The 21,255-nt window shown below is 48.0% G+C and overlaps 8 protein-coding genes across 8 annotated transcripts; 5 read left to right on the top strand and 3 right to left on the bottom strand.

The window, feature by feature from the left end:
• Nucleotides 1-986: 986 nt before the first annotated feature.
• On the bottom strand, nucleotides 987-3,433 carry J7337_008986 (uncharacterized protein; the record flags this gene model as incomplete). The annotated part of the gene is made up of 2 exons (XM_044826589.1): nucleotides 987-2,376; nucleotides 2,430-3,433. The coding sequence occupies 2 exons, from the start codon at nucleotides 3,431-3,433 to the stop codon at nucleotides 987-989; spliced, it is 2,394 nt and encodes a 797-aa protein (XP_044679506.1).
• Nucleotides 3,434-5,119: 1,686 nt separating this feature from the next.
• Nucleotides 5,120-6,442, top strand: J7337_008987 (uncharacterized protein; the record flags this gene model as incomplete). The annotated part of the gene is made up of 2 exons (XM_044826590.1): nucleotides 5,120-5,183; nucleotides 5,298-6,442. The coding sequence occupies 2 exons, from the start codon at nucleotides 5,120-5,122 to the stop codon at nucleotides 6,440-6,442; spliced, it is 1,209 nt and encodes a 402-aa protein (XP_044679507.1).
• A 1,802-nt stretch (nucleotides 6,443-8,244) lies between these two features.
• Nucleotides 8,245-9,999, top strand: J7337_008988 (uncharacterized protein; the record flags this gene model as incomplete). The annotated part of the gene is made up of 4 exons (XM_044826591.1): nucleotides 8,245-8,298; nucleotides 8,338-8,772; nucleotides 8,823-9,707; nucleotides 9,757-9,999. The coding sequence occupies 4 exons, from the start codon at nucleotides 8,245-8,247 to the stop codon at nucleotides 9,997-9,999; spliced, it is 1,617 nt and encodes a 538-aa protein (XP_044679508.1).
• A 477-nt stretch (nucleotides 10,000-10,476) lies between these two features.
• On the top strand, nucleotides 10,477-11,839 carry J7337_008989 (uncharacterized protein; the record flags this gene model as incomplete). The annotated part of the gene is made up of 2 exons (XM_044826592.1): nucleotides 10,477-11,136; nucleotides 11,183-11,839. 2 exons carry the CDS (start codon nucleotides 10,477-10,479, stop codon nucleotides 11,837-11,839), a joined length of 1,317 nt encoding a protein of 438 aa, XP_044679509.1.
• A 549-nt stretch (nucleotides 11,840-12,388) lies between these two features.
• Nucleotides 12,389-13,615, bottom strand: J7337_008990 (uncharacterized protein; the record flags this gene model as incomplete). Its single annotated transcript, XM_044826593.1, has 2 exons — nucleotides 12,389-13,380; nucleotides 13,591-13,615. 2 exons carry the CDS (start codon nucleotides 13,613-13,615, stop codon nucleotides 12,389-12,391), a joined length of 1,017 nt encoding a protein of 338 aa, XP_044679510.1.
• A 571-nt stretch (nucleotides 13,616-14,186) lies between these two features.
• J7337_008991 (uncharacterized protein) lies at nucleotides 14,187-16,335 on the bottom strand (the record flags this gene model as incomplete). The annotated part of the gene is made up of 4 exons (XM_044826594.1): nucleotides 14,187-15,335; nucleotides 15,378-15,495; nucleotides 15,643-15,999; nucleotides 16,235-16,335. 4 exons carry the CDS (start codon nucleotides 16,333-16,335, stop codon nucleotides 14,187-14,189), a joined length of 1,725 nt encoding a protein of 574 aa, XP_044679511.1.
• A 1,326-nt stretch (nucleotides 16,336-17,661) lies between these two features.
• J7337_008992 (uncharacterized protein) lies at nucleotides 17,662-18,446 on the top strand (the record flags this gene model as incomplete). Its single annotated transcript, XM_044826595.1, has 4 exons — nucleotides 17,662-17,706; nucleotides 17,752-18,148; nucleotides 18,194-18,325; nucleotides 18,373-18,446. The coding sequence occupies 4 exons, from the start codon at nucleotides 17,662-17,664 to the stop codon at nucleotides 18,444-18,446; spliced, it is 648 nt and encodes a 215-aa protein (XP_044679512.1).
• A 706-nt stretch (nucleotides 18,447-19,152) lies between these two features.
• On the top strand, nucleotides 19,153-21,098 carry J7337_008993 (uncharacterized protein; the record flags this gene model as incomplete). Its single annotated transcript, XM_044826596.1, has 4 exons — nucleotides 19,153-19,427; nucleotides 19,472-20,273; nucleotides 20,317-20,452; nucleotides 20,497-21,098. 4 exons carry the CDS (start codon nucleotides 19,153-19,155, stop codon nucleotides 21,096-21,098), a joined length of 1,815 nt encoding a protein of 604 aa, XP_044679513.1.
• Between the last annotated feature and the right edge of the window lie 157 nt (nucleotides 21,099-21,255).

A 21,255-nucleotide genomic window follows, 5' to 3' on the forward strand; every position in this document is an offset into this window, starting at 1 on the left:
TCGTTGAATCAGGCATCAATTGGGTACGAAAAAGAAACTCTGCGTTGAGCATGCCAATCTATTGGTCAGCTACACAAATGTCGGTGATGGACTTGATGAAATAGGGGGCTTATGAGTTGAGATATGACAGCCTGGGAGATTAAGGGGTTACAAATTGTTGAGAGAGTGATAGGTCATAATGGAACTAGGAGTAGGATTACGAAGCTGCTCAACTTGGAGCGTTGACTGATTAGCCAGATGCACTAAAAACGGGGATGTTCAGGAAATGGCAAAATACAACCTGGTTCGGTGTATTATGTCGTTGGTCTCAGCGGCCTTGGCAATAACCCCTATCTTCCCATACGAGTGGGACTAGCGCCTATCGAAATTGCCGATCACGCCGCGCCCCATGAGTGAGTGAGATTCCCCCGTCAAGTCTCTAACATTACTAAGTATAAGCAATTTTAGACCTTTAAAGTTAATAACTAATTTAAAAGTATTTTTAAAGCTATAAGTAATAAATTAAGTTACTCTTTACTTAAAAAGGGCCTTAAAAGAGTCTTTAAAGGCTTACTAAGAGTAAAACCTAGCTATAGGCCCCCTTAGAAGATAGTTATAAAATCCCCTTTATAAAGATTAAAGAAAACCTCTTCTATTAAAAGAAAATTTCATCTTTTAGCATTAAAGCTAGCTTTAAGGAGAAGTATAGTAAGAATAGGCATAGTAAGAATAAAACCGAAGGGTCAAGCAAGGCAGAGGTATTTGCCTCGCCTAGCATGACAGCATGTCAGCATCAAGGTCTTGTATATAATTACTCCTATAGCTTAGATACTTATAATATAAAGACACTAGAATAATCAAAGCGTAATATAAAGTTAAATAGAAGCAATTAAAAGACTATCTTTAAGTTCTACTACTGAGGGGTCACGCCGATGCTGGCATGAGTAACTAGATTGATGCCCCGAGGATACAAAGCAAGCCCGAAACTGTGTACGACAAAAATGAAATCATGGCTGTGCATTGGTTGCACTTTCCTTCACCACTACGTCCCTGGTGTCACCTCCATTATCCATACTGCTCGACGGCTTCCTTCTCTTCTGCGGGGGTGGCCGACCCTGTGGCCCTTCACGCTTGCCGGGAATAGATATTGCCTGTGAAGTCATCTCAGGGTGGAGGAGACTCAGTGGCCCATCGTGGTTGTCGGAGAGAGACATCGGTTGTGAGATGTTGTTGAGACTCATAGCAGAATCAGGAGGCGTGTTGGAAGGCGTAATTTCAGGAGCGCTGATGAGAGGAGCAGGAGGATCGTTGGTTGCGTCAGCTGCCTGTTCCTGCGTTTTCTTCCACGCTAGATAGTCCTTGTAGGAGAACCTTTTCTTTTTGTTTGCACCGCTGGGCTTATTGCTGACTTGTGATTGAGAGGAACCGGATCCCGAAGAGGGCGTACTGTTGGGGGCGTTTGATGTCTGTGTCTTCTTCCTATTAGTAGCGCTATTATTGTTCTTGTTCTTGTTCTTGTTATTTTTATTATTATTTTTGTTCTTATTATTATTCTTGTTGTTGCTCTTGTTGTTGCTCTTGTTGTTATTCTTATTGTTGTTCTTGTTGTCTCCCTCTTTGCCAACCTTTGTGTTGCCCTGGCTCTGGGTAGTGCTGCTGACCTCCGATGACTCGGGCTGGAGAGCCTGGATTTCAGCGGCCTCGTTGTCAGCCGTGCTAGCTGTGTCGATATCCATGGCCGCAAGAGAGCTGTCGACGTCACTGACAGAAGACCTAGTCACACCGGCTGTTGATGATGGAGTGGCAGAGTTTGCACTTCCTGTGCCCTGAATGGGTTGAGGAGAGGCAGTATCCATACCGGCCATGTCGGCATCTGGAGCAGAAGAAGGATCGTTGGGAGGGGCCGGAGATGCCCTGTTACTGGGAGTCTTTAAGAATTGGCCGAGTGTCTGCTGTCCAGGCTCCTTGGTAGGCAGCGCTTTCGGCCTACCGACCGATCGTTTCTCGGCCGCCTTGGGGGAAGATGCACCACTTTGTCCAGCAGACGTAGCAGGCGAGCTTCCGGCAGGACTGGCCTTCTGCGTTTTAGTCTTGGTAACCGTTGGAAGAATAGGCTTTCCGGTCTTGTTCAAGTTCTTAGCCCAGTGAGGCGCGAGCTGTCGATACCAAGCCGAGTTCCGGTGCTCTTCCATCGACAGAACGGTTTTGCACTCCGGAGACCAGGTGGGATGAGGGCCTTTGCAGTTGCAGCAGCGAGCCGGCGCCTTGCAGCCCCTTGTATCATGGGCACCAGAACATCGCCCGCACAGCATGACACTGACGGTGCAATCCTCCTTGAAGTGGCCTGTCTTCCAGCATCGGTAGCAGAACAGCGGCGTACCTTGGACGCAAAAGGGTCTAGTTCGGACAGTCAGCTCTTGTAATGATCAAATACGAAAGGGTAACCTTACTTAACGTCGTAGTAATGGCCCATTATGTTCACGCCTGTCAAGCAAAGTCTGTTGACAAGATCGAAGGACGTGGTTTTGAGGAGCATGCGATCGTAGGTAACCTTCGCTTTGAGGTCCTTTACACCAAGTGACTTCAGAAGGGCTTCTTCCAAGTCTTTATGCTGCATCCCATTTTTGGCCAAGTGCGGCACCAGATGCTCGACGTGCATGGTATAGACCGGGGAAAGGCAAAAGACACCGTGCTCAAGACCGAACAGCTCACTCATCTCCGAAATGTGCTGTCGCATGTACTGCTCTGAGTCCCGAGTCAGGAAATTGATGAGGACTTGGGATTGCTGATCTGCTGTCTTTGGACGCCTCAGCTTGATACTTTCAATTTTCCAGCCCGAGCCCTTTTCGCGAAGCTTCTGCGCTATCTCAGTTGGGCTCATCGCGTCCAGCTTTTGGAAGTCAACAGGGTCCATCACGACCGTGATAAAGCCCGTTTCGTCATCAATTGCACCGTCAAGGTTGGCGAACATCCGATCCTCCAGGCGATGCAGGTTGCCTTCCAGGTTGATAAGACGCTCTTCAATCTTGCCGAGATAGCACTTGATGGAGTCATCAGACTCGTCGGTGGTGCCTTGGATGGAGTGCTTGAGAAATTTGATGTCCTCTTCGATGCTGAGGAGTCGCCCATCGAAGATGTCAAGAGCCTTGACGTCCCCGTGATCAAGCATGCCGGTCTCATTGAAGCGTGCATTGATGTCATTGAGATGGCTCAAGCGCTCATTGATGCTTTCAAGAGCTGACATTGTTTTGCCCTCGCTGATTGCGCCGACCTCGGTTCTGAGCTCAGAAATGCGGTCATTCATGGTGCGGAACTCGTCACACATGAATTGCATCACTCTTTGCATCATGGCCTCAACCTTCCTATACTCTTCGGAGTCAGGTTGAAGGTTTGTAGCTGGTGAGATGCAGCTATCATTCCCGTTGAGGGCCGATCGAATGGGGTCTGACGACATGACGAGAGAATGGAGTTGAAAAGAATACTAGATTGTCTAGTAGTGATGAGAAGGATGACAATAGAGGATGGAAAGAACACAGAGGCTGATGAAGAATGTCTTTGGTATAAATAGACTATAAGAGTAAGTAGTATAATAAGAATATTTACTGTTTAAGCCTTTATTTAAAAGGTTAAAAGCTAACTAAGCTTATAGAAAGCTAAATATTTAATAAAAAAGGTTAAAAATTAATAGCTTTATAAAAAGCTAAAAATAATTAAAAAAGATATTATTAAAATTATAAATTAATTAATTAATATTAATTAAGTATTTATAAAACTTATTCTTTTTAATAATTATATAATTTCTTTTAAATTATATATAAATTATATAATATATTATAATTATATTAATATTTATAATATTACTTTTTATTTATAAATTAATATTTATATAAGGAAATACTTAATTTTAACTTAACTTACTATAAATAATATACTTTTATATTTAAAAAGCAATATAAGACTGGTATATTATAAAAGTTAAGAGAAATGTAAGTATTACCTAAGATAAAAGCCCTATAAACACGACAAGTCACAGCCGCTAAGCCGAGAGTTACCAGCCGCGTTCTTAATAATTTTAGTGCCCAGCCTAGCAACACAGTCGTTAACCTAATATGACTTGTCACGCGGGCTGAATATAACGGGCGTCTAGAAGCAATGGACCTCGTACCTGGCTTGAAATCCTAGTAATAGGCGTAAATAAAAGTAGATTTCCGTATAAGGAAATATCCCCTTAATTACGGAATACTACCACGGCATACAGCGGGCAGGATTCGTCGCTCGAAAGCGCCAAAACTGATAGCGTAAGTAAATATCATTACCAGATCAGGGGTATTGACGGTGAATTTGGTGAAAGGCGGTAGAGAATGGTTGGGCAACAATATCTCAAAAAGATGCGATTGGCCCTAAAACTGGCGGTCAATAGAAGAAAAGACAAAGCGACACAAAAGGCCCTGACATAAACATAAAAAGCAATTCAGCAATCACTTATCACTCCTGACTACTCCGTAGGCGGATTACAACGGAGGCAATCCAGGTGGGGCTGAATGGGATCTTACGAGGTCTGGCAAATAGGAGCAACCCGCTCTTGCTGATCGAACCTCTTTGATTAAAGGGTTTCATCACTAGTTATTACCTTTATTTGATTAATTTGAAATTGATTCCCAACTCCTCACTACCCACCTAGTAAGGAGTCGACAACCTTGTCTCTCCGCTCAACAAGATCGACAGGAGGAGACAACAGATAGGGGGAGGCAACGCCAAGAGGCTCCTCATGGGTCAACGCTCCAATCACGAAGCGGGCGATCCAGGCTCGATGATGCCAACAATACGAAGTACTCGTTGCTAAGAAAGATATGGTAACATCACTCAGCCAACGGAGACCTCGGATGATGTTTACTTTTTTTTCGTCTCGCGGTGTTGTCGTTGTTCTCTCCTCTATCAGGCCATTTTAAACAAAGGTTCTTTGTCGAGCGCACTCATAAGTATGGCGAAAAGGGATTGACTTCGCTCGGTCATGGCTACAAAAGAGCACATTGCCCGCCAACCACTCAGGTTCTTTACCATCCACACCAATTTAATCAGCCTCCATCATCATCTTGATTACCCAATCATTCCTAGTCCCTTTCCCAGCCATTGACTGAGCATGGCGCAACAAAGCAAAGTCGTTGACGAGCGCTGGTACGCCATCGGCGACGGGATCCTCAAGGGTATAACCACAATTTGGCCCATATGCTCTATGCTGACACGGCGCTATCCTGGAGCATTATGTAAGTAACCCCCAATATGGATGTATGCTTGTATATTACTGACCTTGAACATAGTCAAGAAGTTTCCATCTCGTGAGGCTGCTGAGGAATGGCTGCTGAGTATTCACGGCATCAACAACCCGGTCGTGATAGACCTGGCATCGGCAAGAGCCGCAGTTGCTGTAGTCGAGGCAGCCGCTGCACCCAGAGTACTTCCAGCTGTTGCTGCAATTCCCGCTGCAATCCCCAGTTCATCTGCTCCATCAGCTACACCTCCGGTCCCTATGGGACAGGTACTTCAACTACTCCAGCAGAGCCTCGGAGATCCTCGAACAGCGGAGGCTCTCAGGAACCTCTTTTCCAGTCCTGCGGCAGCTTCAAGTGCGAGGTCTAATTATGCGCACGCTGGTAGCTCTGGGACCCTTCCGGCACCTTCTTCTAGTCCCGATGATCCCGTGTTCAGTCCCCGCGCCACTCATACGGGGCGCAAGTCTCTAGTAATCGACTGCAGTAGCGACGACGATGCGAAACCATCGTCTACCCTGCCCAGTCCCATGCCCACCGCTGTTCCGCCGTCCAGCTCAGCCGCTTCTTGTTCGGCCAATTCAACTGCTACCAAACCTCCTGTCCGAACCGCCAGACTCACCCGATCGTCTGATCAAGCTCGCTCAGCAAAGAGGGCTCGTCGCACGTCCGGTGACCTCACTTTCGGTTCATCCGCTGCCGACATCAACGACCGCTTCGTGAACATCCAACCAGCTCTCGACCGTCTCCACGAGATCTTCATGAATGGCAATGCGGTCATCATTACTGAGGATGAGATCACCGCTCCGGGAGGCGAGGAAGGACGCTCTACTACTTCGATGGGGCTTGACCTTTCAGGTGCATGCACCAAAGTCACTGCCGACCAGATAGAGCGGTGTGCGGAGATGAACAAGTCTACCTCTAAGGGTAAACGCAAGGCGAGGGTTCAGACGGTGAAGTGCGAACGCGATGAAACCACGCGCAGCGCCTCACGAGCGGTCCACCACCCCTTTTGGAAGGCAGCTAAAGGACGCGGTGCAGTCCTTCGTCGCAATGATGCTGAAGGTGTGGATGGTGGTAACAACAGCGACAATGGCGGCATTGTTGATGAAGGTGATAACGGCGATGGCAACGATGCTGGCAGCAAGCCCAAGAATGGGGACGATGGCGATGACAGCGACTGGGTGTCTGTCTGATGACTGAGAGGAGCTCGTATTTGGGGTTGGTAATCTGGTGGTTAGAAGATGTATTGCTGGTTTCATGTATTCGTTCCTCTGTGTGCTAGATAGTACTTTCCTTAGTAGTTTGCTTACCAAATTCATAGTTTCTTTCCTGTCTCTAACCTCTGTCTTTGTACACTTTGCCCTGGGCTGCTTGAGCTTTGACTTGGGAGCTTACGATTGATCACCTGGCCCCCCTTGGCATGCACATCTAGCCTGTCTGCTGGCTACAAGATTTGGGGTCTCACGCAGGTAACAGATTCACCATAATCAGGATTCGCCCAAGAGTTGAGACAGCTCTTGCTCTTGGTGGTCTGCTTGCCATAGCCGTACAGCGTAGCCGTATCTCATGTCCAAGCGGTGTCATAACATATCCGTTCGTGGAGTGACTTGGGTCATGGATCTACGCGAATATGGCCTTCCAAAACCTGAACTTGATTCAGACTTTCCATTGTGTTGGATTGACTTTTCTCGTTGAGACGTCATAAGCTTCATCAATCATGGAGAGACGACTTGCGCTCCTTGCTACCTTACCTAACTGCATGAATCACTAGGCTGTCAGAAACCAACGAAATGTCCTCGTCTTCCTTTTATGGTGTCTAATAATGTGTTTTAATCCACGCGTGCTCAAAGCTTCGAACCGTCGCATCGTGAGCTAGGTTTTCTTAGAAAGGAGGGCGTCCGATGTGGTAGCACTGATTCAGCGTAAGACGGTAACCGTAGGAGTGCGCTTGATCCGGTTTCATGTTAAGGTCACAATTGATGCTAGTAAGATGAGATGTCACAGGAGCAACGTGCTTATTATCTCTGTGGTTTGTAGTTCCCATTCCTACCATAGCCTGACTCGAACAGTTGAGCTTCACACTACAACCCTATATTGATCGAAAAGCTCATTGTTTTATGTCTTCCAAGACCATAATGTTATCCCTTTGACTATTCTGCATTATGAGTGCATGCTCGACACCTTGTGATGCAGGTCCTACAGTAAAAGAAGGCTCGTTGTCATAAGTCACTGCGACCAATTGGGTAGCCTTTTCATACATTGTGATAGTGATTAATTGACCATTGGAACTCACGTCTCGACGAGATATGGGGTTATGATGAAAGTTCTGATACTATAGCTATATGATTGAGAGTTTAATAAAGGCTTGGGATGAACAGGTAAAGAACACCAAGTAAAATATATTCGAACTATACTCATTGCCGTGTATTGCATAATACTATTGCTACGACAGCAACCAATTAAATATGAACCTATCTGTCCATTCTACGTTACAGGTTGAGAGAGTCTGGGCTCTGGCTGCGACGTGGTCATGGTCATCATTCTGACGTTGACATGACAGCCAAGACATGTCAACGTCACAGTGTTCGCATTTCAGCTTCAATGATGCGCTGTCGGACCGTTTGCTCCGCAGACTGCTACCGAATCGCATGCATGGGAATTGTAATGGAAATAGTGACGACTTCGTGATGTGCAAACTGAGGCGGTGTAATACAAGCTACGGCAATTAATGGAACGAGTTGCATACTTGCAGCTGAGTCAATCTCGATTGCCAATCAAGTCTATTTACTTCGTCCATGACTTGTATGTACGATTCATCTATTCCGATTCCTGCATCGAAATGATATACACCTGAGCTCGCTCTAGCCCTCTCACAGATTCGTCTTCACCCATACCTCCGAGGATGCTCTTCTCACTAGCCTCAGCATCACTCCGAGTCTCTCGCATCTCACGCCGCTGTACAGTCCAGCTATCCTTCAAAGCGTATCAATCCACCATGGCATCCGCCAAGTCGCAACAGTTCTTCCATACCTCGGGCGCGACAGATTCAGTTTGGGTTCATCAAGACCCCGTCTCTAACCGCCCATAGTTCTCCAAGTTGAACCAAGACATCGAGGCTGACGTCTGCGTCATCGGTGCTGGCATCGGCGGTATTTCTACTGCTTACGAGCTCGTCACTCGCGGGTGCGAAGTCGTCCTACTGGAAGCTCGTCAGGTACTCTCTGGAGAGACAGGTCGGACCAGTGGCCATTTGACCAATGATCTTGACGACGGGTATACTGAGATTTCCAAGAAGCACGGCGACGAAGGCGCCAGAATAGCTGCTGAAAGTCACGCCTGGGGAAGAGATCGCGTAGGAGAGATCTCCAAGATGCTTGGTATTGAGTGCGAGTATCGCAAGCTTCCGGCTTATGAAGTTTCTCAGTATTCTACAGAGCAAGCGAAAGAGCATGAGGATGAGATGAATGAGCTTCGCAAAGAGGAGGCAGCTCAGCGAAAGTTTGGCATAGACGCTAGATTCGATGTAAGTCTCCCCAACACTCTCAGCCCAGAAGTTTGGCTAATGCTGTAAAGGAATCGTTGACTGTTCGTGGCTGGGATGGAGCAATCGACCAGCGCGGCGGTCTCATCGTCAAAGACCAAGCAACATTCCATCCAACAAAGTACCTCAACGGCGTCCTCAAATGGCTCAAAGCCCAGCCTAACTTCCGCTGCTTCGACCAAACACGCGTAATGTCCGTTGAAGAAAAAGGCATTGAGATTCTCGGCATCGGCAACAAATCCGTCACCGTCTCAACAGCAGATGGCCAGACCGTCAAGTGCAGCAACGCCGTCGAAGCAACCTGCATTCCCCTCCAGAAACTCAGCGTCATCGCTCAGATGGAGTTTATGCGGTCGTACTGCATCGCTGCGCGTGTACCCAAGGGCGCTATTGAGGATTGTCTTTTGTATGATCAGGCGGAAGAGTATAAGTACATTCGACTGACGGCCTGTGATGATGAGTATGACTATCTTGTTGTTGGGGGATGTGATCATAAAGTCGGTCAGGAAGATACGACTACTGAGTTTGGAGAGCTTGAGAAGTGGACGCGTGAGAGGTTTTCACAGGTCAAGTCTGTTGACTATCGATGGAGTGGACAGATCTTTGAGCCTGTTGATTTCATGCAGTTTGTTGGTAAGAACCAGGGCAACGATCACATTTACATCATCACAGGTGATTCAGGCGATGGTTTGACGCATGGAGTGTTGGCTGGGCGATTGATCGCAGATGAAATCGACGGCATCAAGAACCCATGGGCGGATGTCTACTCTCCCAAGCGCATCGCATCAATGGTCAAGTCGCTCCCTAGCATGATCGCCCACGATGTACAGATCAATGCGCAGTACAAGCGCTTCCTACAATCGGACATCACAGACATTGAAGATCTCGGTCGCGGAATGGGCGGAGTATTGAACAAGGTAACGTCTCTTTGTTGTTGTTGTACGTGCACAAGCTAATGTGTTTTAGGCCGGATCAAAGCCCATCGCGGTGTACAAAGACGAAGATGGCAACGTGAAGCAGTACAGCGCTTTGTGTCCCCATATGAAAGGCGTCGTGTGCTGGAACACTACCGAGAAGAGCTTCGACTGTCCTGTTCACGGAAGTCGATTCTCACGAGAGGGTATTTGTGTGATGGGGCCGTCAAAGGGAAACTTGGATCCTGTTGATGAAGCTGGCAAGGCTGATCAGGAGAATGTCGCCGGTAGTTAAATGCAGTCAACAACTGAGGATATTCTTATGTAATTTAGATGCCTCAAGTTTCCGCGTATACGATGAAACGTGCTCAGGTAATACGTGCTAAACGGCTACGACGTTGTACGCGTACACATCATCAATCCACCAAAAGGCGACATGCTCAACGCGTCATCTCACCAATGAAATAGCTACGTTTACGACTAGCCCAATTATTTGCGTTTCGCAACACCCTTGCCTCACGTCAGACCACAAACACCGAAGAAGCCGAGTGTAGACGGTGACAAAAAGGATGAGACATATTTAGCGTGAAAGCTCACGTCATCTTTTCTTACATCCCATGCGGGGTAAAATAGCTGATGACGCCAACATTAGTCCCGTCATAGACGTGAGCTCGATATAAAGTCTGAGCATCATTGACCGTTTCTCATCTTGATAAGGACGTTGGAGTGGCTTGACATTGTCATTTCTGCTTTTCATTGATATCGATTCGTCATGAGGTCTCTTTTGACTCTTACTTTGGCTACGGCCACTTCAGCTTTTGTCATTCCTGAGGGTTTGGATGCGTTCAATACCTGGAAGGACGATCTGAAGCAGACGCTTGAAGACATCCCTACTCGCTTCCGCAAGACTCTTGATGAAGCGACTGAGCAGCTCTCTACGGAGTTCACAGCCGCAATCCACAACAGACTCCAAGATGAAGAAGCTTATTTCCCTGAGGATGATGTAGACGACGAGTCTGCGGATATCTTTGGCCGAACAGGCGGTGACTTTACGGATCATACCACTTATGAACTCATCGCCAAGAGCAACTACACCAAGAAGTTCTTTAAGCTTGTGCAGAAGCATGAGAAGTTTGGAAAGCTGCTTAACAGCACTGATGCGAACTACACGCTTTTCGTTCCTACTGATGAGGCATTTGAGCATATTCCTCATCATCATAAGGATAAGCCTAGTGATGAGTTTGTTGAGGCTGTTCTCAACTACCATCTTGGTATCGGGGAGTATCCTGCGTCGCGAATCTTGTTCACGCATACTATTCCTACGACGCTGAAGGAGCCTCTGCTTGGTGATAAGCCTCAACGTCTTCGCACGAGCGTTGGATTCTCTGGGGTGAGGGTTAATCTGTACAGCAAGGTCATTGCAGTCAACTTTGTAAGTAAACCCCACTAGATTGATTGATCTCCACTGACCATCGTAGAAAACCAAGAATGGCATCATCCACGCCGTCAACAGGATCCTCGTCCCTCCTCCCTTCATCGGCAAGGAAATCAGCCTCTTCCCCGCCCAATTCTCAACTCTTCTCCTCGCATTCGAAAAGACCGACTTCGTCAAGTACATCCACAACATCCCCATGGTCGGCAGCACCGTCTTTGCCCCCTCTAACGACGCATGGCGCCGTCTCGGTCCCCGTGCAAACGCCTTCCTCTTCAACACCGAGACAGGCAAGAAATATCTCAAGGCCCTTCTCAAGTATCAAATCGTCCCCAACATCACTCTGTACAGTGATGAGGTGTACTACGGCGACGAGAAGGTGTCGAAGAAGCTTTATGGTCATGGCGATGATTTCCATATTGAGCTTCCAACGCTTCTTGAAAGGAGTGTTGGTGTTGATGTTCATACTTTTAAGAGTTGGACTACTATTGTGCTGAATGGGCATAATGTTATCGGATTTAACGATGCTGTTGGTAAGAATGGTGTAATTCAGGTTCCCAAGACTATTCCTATTCCGCCTCATAGAAAGGGTGAGCATCCTTCTGAGATGGAAGGTGAGATTAGTGTTGAGGAGTTGAAGGAGAGATTGGAGGAGTATGTCGAGGAGGAGGATGAGGACGACTTTGAGAATGGCGAGCTGTAAGAATGTTAGTTCACAGATTTTGAAGGGATGAAAGATCTCAAGGTAGAAAGAGGAGTCGGCAGTATAGTGTAGGATAGTAGAGGGAATCAGTTAGACTACACAGAAACAATGAACAGTCTCCCATCTGAGCTGCGTTTATACGTACTAAGGCCATAACACAACACTCAAGTCAGTATCAACATCACTTAACTAAGCAATATGAGCGGTACCAAGCAACACGACAGTATTAACATCACTTTAAAAATGCAAAAGAGTTGACAGAAGACCAATGGATTCCTAATCTAGATGTCTAGTCTATTCCGTCCTGTGTATCGCAATTCCCAGGATCTCTGTCACTGGTAGTCCGGCATCTTAGCTCAGACATTCTCTTCCCAAGACTGTATCAAGTCAAGAGGTAAACAACAACAAAAGCAAAAACAACCATGAGTGGGGGACTTTTCCGTCTACTCGCGCACTCAGTCTGGCATTCCCAGCTCAGACAGCTTTTACCCAACTCCGAAAAAGCCAAAGACATAGGGAAGATGGTGAGATGCCAGTTATGTATTGGACTTAGTTCTCAGCAGCCTTGATGAGATACTGACGCATTCCGGAATTGTCAGCCTTGCCGAGAGTCTCAATCTTGAGACCGACCTCGTTGGTCAGCTGGTGAATCTCTCCCTCGTACCGCTTCCAAGATTTAAACATCTTGAAAGTTGTACCCGCGGCGACCTCGATTCCAAACTTAGTACAAGTCATGTTGTGAGTCGCAGTCACATCAAAATAATGCATCGCCTTGTTGAGCTTGCTTTCAACGACCCAAGCGGTCTTGGGGTTAGCACCAACAATGCCAGCGTGGTCCTGAAGGCCCTGGAGATAAGTCGTGAAAAAAGCGTTATACTCGACAGTTTTGTATGCGGCATGAGTTTGGCTCGCTTCGGCGCCAGTAGGTCCATCTTGGCCGACGATGAGACGGTCGACGGGGGTCATGTGGCCCTTGAACTCGATGCAACGATCCTTGGCCATGTAGTCGGGAGCGTTGTAGAAGATACTTCCGAGAGACAGGAAGAGACGAGCAGTAGGGCGGGTCTGCTTGAAATAAACGTCTCCCTGTTCAAAAGAACCATAGAGACCAATGCACTTGACACCAGGGAAGGTTGACTTAGCCTTAGCAATGTGCTCAACAAGCGAGGCATGGGACAGGTCGAGAGCGACATAGACACACTCCTTGCCCTGGGCGATGAATTCGTGAACGTAGGGCTCAAACTTCTTTGAGTTGGCGGCACCGAGATCGATGATGTGAGTACCGGACTTGAGTTCCTGAACAACCTGCTTGGCGGTGGCCTTGATGATAGTCATCTCGTCAGAAGTCTGGTAAGACTTATCAGCGATGGAATTCCACTTCTCCATTCCGGAAGTGTAGGCGATCTCCTTGGGGAAGTCACCCTTGCCAAGGAAGGCCTTGGGAAGTTGATCGTCAACAAAAGTGAGGTTGATGGAAGAGCCACCGATGTCGATGACCTCGCCATCGGTAGGGTAGGCAGTAGAGAGAGAAGACATATTGTCTATAGTGAGAGGGATGATTGTGAGGTTGTTTTGGAGTATGAGTGAAGGTTGATAGTTCTTGCTAAGTGTTGTGAGTTGATGTGAAGACCAAGGTCGAGATGTTGTCAGGTTGGTGAGGAGGAAAGAAGAGAACTGGATCAACAGAAGAAGGGAACTATTTATTGGGATACTGGAGAGGAATAGCATTTGACAGTGGTAGAAAACAATACCATTGCCAGTGGGAACAACAGCCATTTTCTGGCTTTTCCATTGTGACTCGCAGTCCTGTTCAATGGGGAGTTGCCAGCTGAAAGGGACTGCCAGAACAGATTGAACGAGGTGAGAGTCCAGTTGAACAAAGACCTTGCAGTGGCAGAGATGGTAAACAAGAAAGGGTGTTCATGATTCATGCGCTGTGAGTTGTTTGAGAGCATTGGAGAGTTGATTGGTGGCAGGGATTGATGGCAAGTCTTGACACTGTTCATATGGACAACCTTATAGGCGACAGTCAAACATACAGTTCGTATGGACAGACGATGCTGACAATACTACTCGGTGGGGGGGAAACACGGAACTCGACCCTTTGTGAAATATTGAAAGGTTCGGTTCATGTTACTGTCTAGGCAATTGAGCTGGTTTACATTAATTCACGGGCATATCGTAGACTACAGTCTGCATCTACAGAACAGTATTCGTACTAAGCCACCTTTAGAAGCTTTGACATACTTCACGACATATAATTCTTTGAGAAGCATGAAAAAAAAGATGGAAAGACACGATCAAAGATTGTTCAATACTAGCCAATCAAGTCTTACATCCTCAAGTCCTAGCCCCCTGGCGTCCATCCGCTCGCACTCCAACTCTCAGGACTAATATCAGGCCAATACAGCCCCTGCGCCCCATCATGATACATCGACGCATCAATAAACTGCAAATCCAAAACCGGCTGCGACAGCAACTCCTGCAACGACGGCTCCGACAACGCCATACCCGCCGTAGGGTTCAACACATCCAACCCCAACAACCCCGTGTCCTGCACTACATATTGTCCCCGTCTCGCCTCAAGCGCCCTCATACAAACCTTCATAGCATCAACATGTCGACAAAACTCCTCCGCTGCAAAATTACCATTCTCTTTCAACTGGTGCAGAAATTGCGCTGCTGACTCGAATTGCTCTTTGTCACTGCGACATTCTTTCCCGTCGATTAGGCTTGAGATGGCGAGGACTGTGGCGGATGAGAAGAGGTATTGTGTGTAGAAGTAATCGAATGTTGCAAAAGAACCATCGATCCAGCAGTCGATTAGGAGGCGGCACGAGTGGCGTGCACAGCGGATACATGCTTCGGAGAGCGTCATGGCTGATACGGGGATTTGAGGCTCCGTGCGAGGCTGAGTGTCCCATGCTGAGACGTGGGTTCTAAGAACATGTAGAAGAATAGGACGAGTTGCAGTTATGGCGACTTGGTTAAAGTACAAGTGCAGTGACAAAGGCTTCGGACTCGGTTCAGGTGCATCAGTCGGTTCAATGTGAAGATGCGGCGGCAACTCCTCCACAAAAGCCCTCAGATCCCTCAACGCCTCCTGGACCCTCTGCGAGAGTGTTTTCTGCTGTGGTCTCCTTGTGTAAATCGCGTTAATCACCTTTGCTGCCAATCTCGCGAGTCTCAGACCCGCGATGAAATACGATGAGTCGGCAAAGTCATCTGAAGGAGTGTCTAGGACTGGATCAGTGGGGAGATCGACTTCGATGTCGTCGTCTTGAATGGCGACGGGATGACCAAGACGAGAAGCCCACATGCGATCAAAACTGTAAGCAGTCCACCATACGCGGTTTCTGTGTTCGCGGGCGCCAGCGTCGCGGAGCTGGGACTCGGGGACGTTGAGGTGAAGACCCATTACGACGGAGAGACGGACTGATGAGCCGGCTAGGGCGTACGCTGTATATCGACGGTTAAGAGCGAGGGAGTAGAAAGACTAGATTGTCAGATGATCCTCATAAATATGTGAGAGACTTACCAGAAGAAGACGTATCTCAATGGCATCAATGCGAGGTCTCTCGCTAATAATGCGAAGAATACGAGTCGCCCTCGCAAAATACGCCATACCCGGAAAGTTCCTATCCTTGGCCGCCGTCCTCGTAGAGTACATCTCCCCAATCGCAAACAAAACCCAAAGTTTACTCCTCAAAAGCGAATCCGCCGAATGCGGATTAAGTATCGTCTGCTCCAGCCCCTCCAGGATCTGACTCTTCCTCACGATATAGTAAGTCCTACTAACATACTTCAACGCCACATTAACAAGCAGCCTTGCCCTAGAGGGTATAGGCCACGGACAATCCTGATCCGAAAGCGCAAGCAACCTCTCATCCGGTGCGTAGTTCACACGGGGTATGTGACTATGTCCCGGTTCAGAAATAGCTTGTCTAAAGCGTGTTGCGAACGCAGCGTCGGAGGCTTCGCCGATGAGGACGGGGGTGTGAAGAACGTTCATGTCGAAGAACCAGGGCCGTTCTTCGAGGAGGGTTCCTTGGAGGGATGAGGTCTCGGTGCTTGAGACGTCGGGGATGGAGGGCTCAGGCCGAGGTTTGGCGTCATCTTGACGAAGACGCTGGTTCTCGGCGATGAGATCGTCAATGTATCTGGGCAATTGTTGAACAGGGGGGATAGATGGTAAAGGGAGGGGAAACGTACTGTTGGCTCACTTTGACGAGACGGTTCTTTCGGGGGTATGAACATTCGGCGCCTTTACTTGCTTGACGGCAGTTTTCGCAGGGTTGACCGCCTGAGCATTTAACTTTTCTGGCATGACATCGCCGACATCTGAATCAATTGGTCAGATCTGAAATCCATTCTACAGAAGTGAAAGGGTCTTACGCTGTAGATTTGGTCTTGCGCTGTCGCTTTCCGGGGCTCAATGGCGTAACAGTCGAAGACCCAACATCCTCCTTATCCGAGTCACTCTGATTCTCAGCCATTGTCTCAAACCTTGCTCTTAAACAGGTGATCTTGCAGGCCGAGCAACACAGTCTTAACCAACTACCCACCCGATATATTCCTGATTGGATAACCGAAGTACCGGCAAGATCTGCAATACCGAACTGTGTCGTGTGACTCCCCAAAAATACAGAAGTAGGTTCGGTTCAATGACACCGACTAAAATCGGCGAGAATTTTGTCTTTCCCGTGCTGACTCATCACTTACCTCGGCAGAAAAGTATGCTTTTCGGTGGTTTTTGTAGTTCCCGCCGAAAGAGGTGAGTGGAAATAAGACGGGCAGAGACGAAATGCGTCCGACACCGCTGTGAGAAAGTCATAGGTCCACTATTGTGAGCCAAGATGCAAGGAATTGGGATGTTTTAAATACCTGATTAAGAAGGTGAAGAAAACTCTTTCTAGTAACTATTTGTACTACAGTTTCAATGGATTAGCTGGACATCCGTTTTCCAATTTTTCTGTATTTCTTACCTCGTTATAATCCATTCGTTTACACCATGGCAGAACCAAAGCCAGCCCTCACATCTTCTCCAGAATCACCACTACCCCCAATATCTGCAATAGACGACGACGTCGCTCAAATCCCCTCCTGGCGAAAATGGGTCATCCTCTTCGTAGTATGTTGGATGCCCCTCCCCATGACATTCTGGAGCACGGCCATAATGCCCGCGACCATCGAAGTAGCATCCGACCTCAACATACCCGTAACAACCATAACGACCATCAATGCTGGTGTTTTTGTAGCTCAGGCGTTATCGGGGCTGATATGGCTACCTGTTAGTACGATTATTGGACGCAGGTCTGCGTACCTTGCTGCGAATGCGGTGCTGTGCGTTTGTGCGATTGGATGTGCGACTGTACCGAATTTAGCTGGTTTTGCGGCGCTTTGGATTCTGGGAGGGAATACGGGGCCGTTCTTTTTGGTGGCTGGGCAGACTATTCTGGCGGACATTTTTGATCCTGTAAGTATTCTTTGTCAGTTCTGGGTTTGTTGCTAACATGAATTAGACTTCTCGAGGGACTGCTGTTGGGTTCTTTCTGGGGAGTTGCGTATCGTTCAATTCAATCGGTAAGTCTTCCGAGCCTCTGTCATGAGATGGTACTAAGATCACAGCACCTCTTCTCGGCAGTATCATCGCGACATTCACCAGCTGGCGAGTCATCTATGGCGTTGAAGCTGGAATGTGTCTCTTTGGTCTCATTCTCTCCTTGTTATTCATCCCGAAAGCGAGTGAAGTTGAGAGTCCCAAGTTGGCTGAGACGACACGACCCCGAACAGCTAAGGAAATTTTTCGGACCTTCAATCCGATGCACGTATTCTGCCAATTCAAATATCCCAAGGTCATCCTCGCTGTATGTATTCCTCCCAATTAAACAAGTCCAACACCAACATATCAGAACATCGCCTGTGGTCTCCTCGGCTTCAACCAATACGCCATCCTCTCCTCCATCCGCCGCGTCATTAACCCTCGCTTCAACCTCACATCCCCTCTCTCCAGCGGTCTCTTCTACCTGGCTCCTGGCGCTGGATTTCTCGTTGGAAGTACCGTCGGCGGTAAAGTCTCTGATGTTGTCGTCAAGCGATACATGCGAAAGCGGAACGGGCAGAGAATCCCTGAAGATCGCTTGAACAGCAGTCTAGTCAGTGTTCTCATTATTCTTCCTCTTGGAACACTGCTTTATGGGTGGAGTGTCTATCATAGACTGGGTGGTATGGCGTTGCCGATTATCAGCGCGTTTATTGAAGGTTTTGGACTCATGGCGTCGTTTAGTGGGCTGAATACATACGCAGCTGGTACGTCAATGAACTTGACAAAGAAACTCAACTAATACTCTTCAGAGGTTCGGCCAGCACATAGAACAGCAGTCATCACAGGAAAATACGTTGTACAGTATAGTTTTGGCGCAATGAGCGTTGGCGGCGTCGTCCCAATGATTGACAGCATCGGCGTAGGCTGGGCCTTCACCGTTAGTAAGTACATCTCTCCACGTCCTTTACTCTCCACTAACTAGTCAAAGTCACCGGCTTCTCAATGCTCGCAGGTGTCTTGGTCCTCCTCATCGCGCGGTTCAGCAAAAATTGGAAGGCATAGGTTAAGACATGGCTTAGATAAGATTCCAGCCGGGAATGATGATTGTTACGAAAAACGGGCGCGAGATCTAGATGCGGGGAAATCTAGATCTAAGCGGCGCTTAGAATGAATTACCATAGAGGGAATAGATAAAAGTTATCATTTGAGTGTTGGGCTTTTCTAGCTACAGTAGTCGAAACTCACTCCTCATTTTCGCACGGAAACCGAATTACTTCGGCTTGCATTCCTTCGCCAAGCCTCGTTCGCATTCGGTCCCGAGGGGCGAGTAATTAAGTAGTCGTGGAATCTGGGGATGGGGTTGGCTGGAATAAGCCATTGAGTTTGGTGGTGGAAATTTGCGCTGACATGAGCTAAGATAGCTTGGTCGGGTATCGGCATGGGAATGTCCATCCTGGGGATGTTAAGACAGACAGCTGCCGTTGCCCATCCTTCATGTTATTTCTCTTATTATCGCAGATCTTCAACAGTTGAAAAGGGTTGCAAGATGTATCGCGATTTATTACTTCTCACTGCATTCTTGGGTTTCACCCTCGCGCAAAGTGGCGCTGATCCGTACGCTCCAGTCTACACGACATGTCCCTCGTCCTTCAAGATCCGTAGCGCAAAAGACGTACCCTACCTCCCTATCTCCCCTCTATACCATATCTAACTCTCCCAGGGCTTATCTGATGAAGAATCATCTTGGCGTGAACAACGCGCTAAGCAGATGATTCCGAACCTCGAAGACTACCTCAAACTCGCCAACATTTCCAACTTCAACATCACAAACTATATAAACAAGCTCAAGACTGACGATGTTCCCATCGTTGGACTTTCTGTCTCCGGTGGAGGCACGCAGTCTGGTCTTGGTGGCTTAGGTGTCTGGCAAGCCTTTGATGCCCGATCTGCTATCGCAAGAGCCGCTAGAACAGGCGGCTTGACGCAGCTCTTCTCATACATCACCGGTCTATCCGGCGGAGGCGCTGTCACCGTATCCCTTCTGTAAGTCTCCTCCACCACCATCCCAATCACCATTAACATCCCAGCGCCGCAAACAATTTCACCACAACAGAGGGTGTCAAAAAAGCCTCCAACTTCTCCCTCGACTACGCAACAGGTCCAGACGGCAACCAAACAGCCTTCTTCACCAGCATATTCGAAAACATGGGCGCAAAAGACGAATCCGGCTTCCCCGTCTCCGTCGCCGACACATTCGGTCAATTCTGGGGAACTTGGCTCCCTGAGGATAAAGTATACAGCAACTACTCCGACATCGTCTCCAAAAACACTGCCTTTTCTCTCGGCGACGCTCCAATGCCAATTGTGTGCTTTGCAGAAGTAATCCCCGGGAAATCCCCCGAGATTGGAAAACTCATGTATCCGGGCTTCAACAAATCCACACGCTTCAATCTCACAGCATATGAAGTCACACCCTTTGAGTTTGGAAGTTGGGTCGGCGGCCGCGTGCAGGCGTTCATCCAGACCAAGTTCCTAGGAACTTCTATGACGCAGGGCAAACCGCAGAATAAGAGTGAATGCGTGCAAGGCTTTGATAAACTTACGCTCATGCAGGGGACGACTGCTAATGCGTTTACGGCGTGGTTCATTGATTCGTTTTATGGAATTCCGGTGTTTGCGAAGAGATGGTTGGAGAAGAGACAGAAGGTCAATCCGGATATAAACGACGTTCCTGTTCCGAGGGATCAGTATGATAATCCGCTTGTTCAGCTTGTGAATGAGACGGCGATGTATTTTGATCTGACGTTCAATGAGTCGTTGTGGGCGACGTATCCGAATCCGTTTGAGGATTATAATGAGGATATGAAAGGTGTTTCGGAGCTTCTTTTGGTGAGTAAGTCTGACGAGGTTTTGGATGATGCTGATTGTTTAGGTCGACGGAAGTCTTACGCTTGAGAGTAATCCTCTTCGTCCGCTGATCATTCCTGAGCGTAAGCTTGATTTGATCATTGTTTACGAAGCTTCATCTGATGCGCCCAACTCTTGGGTCAACGGAACAAACCTCATCAGTAAGTCCCCTCTTCTCCTAGCATGATCTTAGCTGACATCTCAGACACCGCCGTCACCGCATCCCAAGGCAACATCCCCTTCCCCAAAATCCCTGACGTAAACACCATTGTCGCCCAAAACCTCTCCTTCCAACCAACATTCTTCGGCTGCAACGCCTCATCTTCCACGCCCCTCCTCCTCTGGCTGCCCAACGCCCCATGGACAGGGTACACCAACTACTCTTACACACAAACCCAATTCACACCGAATCAAGTCGACATTGCGCTTGAGAACGCCTTCCAGGTCGCTACGTACGGTAACGGTAGTGTTGATGAGAATTGGCCTGCTTGCTTGGCTTGTGCGGCGATTAAGGGCTCGTTGAGAAGATTGGATATTGAGATGCCGAGACAGTGTGAGGAGTGCTTTGAGAGGCATTGCTGGAATGGGACCGTTAGTGAGAGGAAGGCTACGGCGGCGGATTTTGATCTTAGGCCGAGATTGGATCCGGAGTTGAGCTTTGCGAAGTGGAATGAGAGTGATTGGGAGAAGGAGGAGAGTGCGGGTGGTGGAAACGGCAATGGAGAGGATAATTCGGCTGGTGTCAAGCTTGGTCATAGTTTGGTTGGACTGGTTCTGTCGCTGATAGCGATGGCTTCACTGCTGTAGTCAGACCCGTCGGGGTATCGGCTGTAGGTAGTCAATTGGCATAGGTAAAGACAGAATATCGAATTGATGCTTTGAGTCCGAGATGTCGGACGAGAGAATCAATGTGATGATAAATCTCATCGCACTTTGTCCACTGTAGGATCAGCATCGTGTCCAC

The sequence above is a fragment of the Fusarium musae genome, chromosome 6 (assembly GCF_019915245.1).
Source record: "Fusarium musae strain F31 chromosome 6, whole genome shotgun sequence".
Lineage (NCBI taxonomy): Eukaryota > Fungi > Ascomycota > Sordariomycetes > Hypocreales > Nectriaceae > Fusarium > Fusarium musae.